The sequence below is a fragment of the Zea mays genome, chromosome 6 (genome assembly GCF_902167145.1).
Source record: "Zea mays cultivar B73 chromosome 6, Zm-B73-REFERENCE-NAM-5.0, whole genome shotgun sequence".
NCBI classification, from domain to species: domain Eukaryota; kingdom Viridiplantae; phylum Streptophyta; class Magnoliopsida; order Poales; family Poaceae; genus Zea; species Zea mays.
Genome location: NC_050101.1, coordinates 115079985 through 115087344, shown reverse-complemented (window position 1 = coordinate 115087344; position 7360 = coordinate 115079985). Strand labels below are relative to the sequence as shown.

At 43.5% G+C, this 7360-nt stretch overlaps 1 protein-coding gene across 1 annotated transcript; it reads left to right on the top strand.

Moving 5' to 3' along the window:
- The first annotated feature begins 2189 nt into the window (after positions 1–2189).
- Positions 2190–7015, top strand: LOC100191194 (acid phosphatase 1). The gene is made up of 3 exons (NM_001136629.2): positions 2190–2712; positions 3961–4170; positions 6614–7015. The coding sequence occupies exons 1-3, from the start codon at positions 2273–2275 to the stop codon at positions 6789–6791; spliced, it is 828 nt and encodes a 275-aa protein (NP_001130101.1). The 5' UTR covers positions 2190–2272; the 3' UTR covers positions 6792–7015.
- The last annotated feature ends 345 nt before the right edge of the window (positions 7016–7360 follow it).

The following is a 7360-nucleotide window of genomic DNA, read 5'->3' as shown; positions in this document are numbered from 1 at the left end:
CCAAAAAAAAGTGCTAGAGATTTAGACAGAAAATAGAAAAGGAGAGATGGGTGGACCTTTTCAGCACGCCGAAAGAATGTTTGTCCTTCCAAGTCATAAAGAAAGTTGTTAAAATAAAACTAAAGTTAATAAAAATGAACTAGGTGAGTACCCGTGCGTTGCAACGGGAACATATAATAACATGATAACTTATATACAAAATGTGTCTTATATTGTTTAAAAAATGTTTCATAATCCATTTGTAATCCTGGTCATACATAAATTTTGTTATTTTAATTTAGCTGTTTCACTACTACATTGCAACCATCAGTATCATGCAGACTTCGATATATGCCACAATTTGCATGGTCTCATCATTGAAGAGCACGTGCCATACCTGCCAGTACAAGTTCCCTCGTACATTGTCAGTCATCAGGTACGCACCACCATACACGCTTGCTTAAACAAAAAAAGGCAAGTATATGTGTCTGTGAAGAGAATTAAAGGCAGGCCGGCACAAAAAACTACCCTGACGATGGCAAGTGGTCATTTCTGTTGGTCCTCCTCTGCGTCACCTCTGGCGCCAAGATGATGCCACATACCTTGATATAGTAGTCGTCGAACGCGCACGACATGGCGAGTACCGATGACTCTTGGCTGGGCTGCCAAACGAAGTGCACCCCAGGCTCATCAGCGAGGTAGTACACCTAGTCATTGCACCACCGGATGTGCTACTCCTCTACATACATCTTGTTCGAGGACACTCACACAACGTCAGCAACAGCCGTCGTCCCAGCGCACAAGAATTCATGACCGACCAGTAGCGACTTACGTGGCAAGTTGAGCTTCAGATAGATGATGAGCTGGACGATGTGACAGCGCCGTCGTCGGGTGTGGTGCCTAGAACAACCCGAGAGTCGCCAGCGTTGGGGACGACCATGAGATCCCCCTGTTTGAAGATGGACAGCGCGGTGCAGCCGCTCTGGACCACGTCCAAGCGGCGGCTGCGCCGGAGCTTGCCGAACACAGTGGCGCATGCGGACACGTAGGACTGCTTCCAGAGGTCGAACTGGCAGTCACCAAGCTTCTTCTCGTTGTCGATGAGCAACGCCAACGCGAGCGCCTCCTGCCAGTGGTGTTTGTTCGGGATTTCCAAGTAAGAAACATGGATTCATCTTTGGCGTTGGTTTATAAAAATGACTTACAAGTCAGATCCATGGAAAAAATATTACGGCGAATAAATGTCACACATATAAAAAAGGAATTTAAGTTGAAAATATTATAAAAACCAAAGAAATTGCATGCATGTCTCTTCTTTAAATACTACTGTCTCCGTCCAAAAATATAATTCAGTAATCTCGTTGATAATTATCTACTACTACACATTGTGCAAGGGTAGCAGGTGGGATTTGAGAGAGATGTAGTAGATATTTTTATTGTAATAAATATTGACATAAACACACATGTTGTGTAGTGGTAGCTACAAGCATATTTGTTTGAGGGATTGCGGGTTTGAATCCCATTGGGACCATATTTGTGTTTTTTTAATTTAATTTTAGCTAGGCGTGGGATGTACATGTGAATGAGAATGAGCTTTGTGGGAGGGGGAATGAGAAAGACAGTGCGGAGAGGCGGAATGGGAATGACAGAATATGGAATGGCAACCGGGAATTGGAATGAGCTTTGCGGGGAGAGGGAATAACACGGAATGACAGCTGGGAATGAGAATGAGCTTTGTGGGGAGGGCGGAATGGGAATGACAGAATACGGAATGATAGAGCGGAATGGGAATAGCAGAATACGGAATGACAACCTATCCCTTACCGCCTTAATAAGTAGTAGAGATTAGAAGGATGTCAACACAAGAATACATACTTTATTTGTTCTAGTTTACAAGGTATTTTATTTTTTAGATAGATAGATAGATATCAAAAGTAATACTTAAAAATCAAAATATTTCCTATATGTTTGTTGTAGCTTTTTTCAAATAAAAACGAAAGTGTGCGCCTAAGAGGCAATGACCCAAACCGTAACGTGCAGATCCGTTCACTTCGTAGTTTGTCCCACTGAACTACCCAACAGAAATTCAGTGACAAGCTTGCCCAGTCACCTACGGGGCCTAGCTGTTCGTCACAGTATCACTTCCGACCCGCAAGGTCCCACTCCCACGTGATCGAGCAGTAGCAACTCGCAAGTCGCAGCCATCACCAGTTCACCAATCACCACTGCCGGAATATTTTAACTCGACCCCGCCCTACCTCTCGCCGTCGACCACAAGTCCACAACCCACAAAATGCACGGGAGGACCCAGGGCGCCGCCGTCGGCGACATGACCCAGCGCCTTCTCCTCGCCCTCTCGCTCATCGCATCAGCGACCGCCGTGCCCGCTGTCATCCGCACGGTCCCGGACGACCCCACCGCGGGCTCCTCTGGCGCGGCAGACGCCGCGGACGCGCTCTTCTGTGACAGCTGGAGGCTGTCGGTGGAGACGGCCAACGCGGGCCCCTGGAGCGCCGTGCCCTCGCGCTGTGGGGCTTTCGTGCGGGACTACATGGAGGGACCTCGCTACGCGTCTGACTCCGCCGTCGCCGACGCCGACGCCCTAGCCTTCGCCTCCGAAGCCCTGGCCGCCGCCGAGTGGGGCGGCTCGGCGAGCGCGAGGCCTGCGTGGGTGTTCGACGTCGACGAGACGCTGCTCTCTAACGCGCCGTACTACGCGGTCAACGGATGGGGGTAAGGTGACTGCAGCCACCGCGTCCCCGTTTGCCACGCGATTGAAGAGTCAACTAGTTCCATATCATTTTTTGATAATGGAGGCATTATATTTTGTGTTTGGCAAGCTTTTTTCTCTGATTGAAGATTGGTTTTTTGTTTGGTTAGAGAGTTATGAGTGTAGAGTGAAGAAGAGGGAAAAGAATGCTTACGGTCCGATCATTTTGGTGGAGCAGGAGTATTGCAACTATTTATAGTAAATTTACATGTGAAGATTTTAGCAGCCGCTCCTCACTTTTTTTTTTTTTGTTAGAAACCAAACATCCAAAAACCGTTCTCATCCACTCCTCAACTAAACACACCCTTAGAATCAGTGGCCGATCCAGGATTTCAACTTGGGTAGTGGAGAATTTTTTTTTGAGATGTGATACTATGTGTAGTTTGGTACCACATATATATAATTTCCATCGATTCATATATATAAGCAGAAAACAACCAAAATGTCTCATGAGTCATGATGTATTTAATTCATCAAATTAGGTTACAAGTTACATAAATTTGTTTTGGACCTAATTTCTAAGGAGTAGTATGTTTTTGAACCAAATTACTTGTAGTTGAGGGGTGTACCTAGAGTACCCTTGGGTCCGCCCCTATTTAGAATCAGTTGTGGCAAAAACTGAACTCAATGCGAATTTGTTCGATTCAGCGACTTAAAGACTTTTAAGCATTGCTCTGGGTCATGATAATACTCCACCACTGTGGTTTAGCATTGGTTTGCCAAACCAATGTGCCAATGCTGAGGTATTCTCTGTCATGTGTTAAATATTAATATCGCACAAAGCACTCTAGGTACGGTGGGATTGTTTGCCTGTAAACACATTGCTGCTTATTATGCTTTGTTAGGATTCTGGGACTACAAATTAACTAAGAAAGGAAATAGAAGCAGCTAACTGTATCATGTATAAAGCTGTTATGGGGTCCAAATTAATTGGCATCCTCTGTATACCTTATGGGCTTATGGTCAGCTTGTGCCTTGTATTGAATTTTTGCTTGTAACTTGGGGGACAACCCACAATGTTTATTGAGCAAAAGAAAAGGAAGCTGCTAGATTTTGTCTCCAGAACATCTCTGGTATCGTTGATCTTTTTTTAGTTGAGGTAAACCTGATTTTTTTGTGTTGCTCTTAAAAAATGAATGCATAAACTGGCTCTACTTGACTTATGTGTCCAATTTTGTTGTATTGTTTTGACATTTCCCCTGATTTTCTAGATCACAGGAATTCAATGAGACCTCATTTGATGAATGGGTAGATGCTGCAAAGGCACCAACATTACCATCGAGCTTGAATTTGTACAATCAACTTCAGGGACTTGGTTTCCATGTTATCCTATTGACTGGCCGGAGTGAATTCCAACGTAATGCCACAGAATTGAATCTTTTGTTTGCTGGCTACAACTCATGGGAAAAACTCATACTGAGGTATTTTCTACAATTCTGTTTATGAAAATGATATATTGTCAATGTTTATTGAATTATATAAAAAAACCAAGGAAAAAGTCCATTCTAACCCTTGAACTATTGCTTGAATTCGATTTTGGCCGTCAAACTCCAAAATCAGACAACTTCATTGAATTATCGATATCTTGCACTTTAGGCCTAAGATCTCATTCTACACAAATTTGCACCGCATCACCATGGTTTTGCCTATATCAGAGATGCAAGTTTACTTTTCTATGGCAATTGGTCAGGGGCGGAGCTAAGGAGTGTTTTGGATAGGCCTCCGACTATCCTAGAATTTGGTACAAAAACAAACTACTCATTAGCATTTAGGCTAAAAGAAATAAATCTATGTAACTATCAACTGAATTTGTTGAATTAAATGTATTACATGTCATTTTTTTGTTAATTTCTAATCAATAATCATGTATCGAGCGGATGGAAATTAGATATATATGGTACCAAATTATATGTTGTATTATATATCAATTTTTTTGTCCTCAACTACCCTAGGTTCAAATCCTAGGTCCGCCACTGCAATTGGTTCAACCCACATCAAAATGAACTAGTCTAGATTTTGAAAACAAGAAAAGAGAAAGGAAAGACTCATTGGGTACCCACATGTATCCCTATGGCATATCACCAACCACGTTGAGTCAATGACAGTGTCTTCTTCCCCATCTCCCTTTTTCCACCCTCTTTGGTGCAACACTGCTCTCCTACTCCCAGGCACTCAACGGTGGTTTGCTGCTATCATTATCATTGCAGCAGTGCACACATGAAGGGCCATGGGTATTGGGTACTAATGACATGCCCATGTTGCTGACAGTGGTCTGGCTGAGGACTAGGCCGAGAGGCGAGAGATGAGGATTGTGTCCTGGAATACAGGCGGCACATATTCAAAGCAAGCAAGCAAGATTTCAGGGAGCAAATATTTCTTGGCCAGATCTGTCCAGAATCTTGAGCGGTGAGCTCTGCTCCTCCTAAAACCTCCCTTCACTTCATCCCCATATCCTACTCTGACATCAATCCTTTTGCAAAATCAGTAGTTAAATCATGTTCTGATTGTATTCACTATACAATCAGTGCCCTTCACATCTCCGAACTCCTGCTTTAGCTGCCAGAATCATCAGCCGCATCAGCATTTTTTTGGCTGACATGCACTTAGTGTCGCCCTGCTTGATCTCTTCCTTTGATGCGCCTTAATTTTTTTTCACCGCGTCAGAAATTCTGCCTCGTTGCCTTGTACCTCCCTCCCTAGCCTGCCCTTGAGCTATTCCAGTCACAAGTGCGTTGTCGAGTCAGTCACCACATTGCACTGGCCTACCGTGGCTGTCCACCTTCTATGTTACCCAGTACCGACTAACGAGGAAGCCCACAAGCTAGTTCCCCGTGATATTAGTAGTTTGTCTCACGCCTCGGCCGCCTCCTATTGGGGTTAGATACTTAGATTCCCATCGATGGCACTATGCCTCGAAGCCAAGGTGTGTGACTCAGTGAGGAAAAGGGGGGAAAAGAAAATTTTAAGAGCTTGTGTGGAAGTCAGCAGAATAAAGGAGATTAGAAGGGCTAAAATCTCCGTGCTATTCAATTTTGAATAGCAAGGGGATCTTAACCCCTCGAATCCCCTTCATTTTCCTTCCTCCTAAACATGCCCTAAGTGGTGGAAATCAGAACAGAAAAGGTTGAAAAGTTTGCCACATGGACTGCGTGTGGCACTCAGCGAAAAGCTCTCATATCAGCAGTTCAGCACTGTGTAGCAGTAAACCACCTTTTTGATTAGGCTGAAGATCTAAAGATGTCAAGTTTGAGAGCTGAAGGCGAAATAGCATCTAGCCTAGTGGTTAAGGGCTTCCGAGTAACATCTTCAAGTTCTGGGTTTGATACCCCTCGGTGCGAATTTTTAGGCTTGGTTAAAAAAATCTTCTCGTTGTGTTCCATCCGCTCTCAGGTTACAATGTCATGTGTGCCACCCTCCGGTTGGGTCGTTGCAGGGTGGATGGTTGACGTCGGCCCGTTAGTGATGGGGGCCAGGGTTCGGAGATTTTCTCGATCGAGGCCATTGTTTCGGTCTCTTGTTAATATATTACCGGGAGGACGGTCTTTCCCTTCCCGGCCGAGTTTTAGTTTGGGAGCTGAAGCCGTCTTTGGTTTTTGAGTTCAAGGGTCAAAATTATATTTTCGTGAATCTTGATATTTCTGTAGCTAAAAGTATATTTCTTACTAAAGGATATTTTGCTCAGATACAAGGGCAACCATTAAGAACCCCTGCTTCGCCACCAATTTCTATGTTTTGTCTTCACAGTTTGTAGTTTGTTACTGCAGATTTTCCTCAGGACATCTGCACTTAGAAGTTACATAATCACTAGGTCAATGCATATCAATAGCCAGCTCAGTTATTAATCTAAGCATATTCTTGCTGCAGGCAACCTTATGATATTGGCAAGAACGCTGTGCAGTACAAATCAGAGAGACGAGCAGCAATGGAAGCGGAAGGTTTCAAGATACTTGGGAACTCAGGGGATCAGTGGAGTGATTTGATAGGATCGCCCATGGCAACGAGATCCTTCAAGCTACCAAACCCAATGTACTTCATCAGCTGATTTTATTGTTAGAGCAGTGGACGAAGGAGCAGGTTTTCATAGGGTGTTCATATGGTCCCGGTGTGAAACTGCTTTTGTTAGACATCCCTCGGGACATAAATTTAGATTTTTATCTTCAAGCATGTTGAAATTCAACTGAGGCTTGGGTCCGTCGAATCTGCCCTATGATGATCTGTAATTACACACTTCTTTTCCCACACTACTGGAAGCATTTGTGGTAAGGCAAATTGTGAGGTCATTTGGTGTTCGTTCCTTCAGTCACCATCTAAGCTTTAGTCGTTAAATTTTAGTTTTTCGAATTTTTATTTCGGAGGTCTCATTTAGTTATGTTGTTTGGTCGTTTAGGGACTAAAAGCAAAACTTTAGTTGGGTGGGACCTAAGCATACCCTTATTTCGTTTCTAAATTATAGTTTTTGAGGTCACTGACACTTTTTTTGTCACACTCATTTTTAATGACAAACTCGGATACGTCTTATATGTACGTCAAACAAGATCAACACATATAATATAATGACTCAGTGTATAGAGATGAATGTTACAAACTTTATTACATAACGAAAATGTCTTA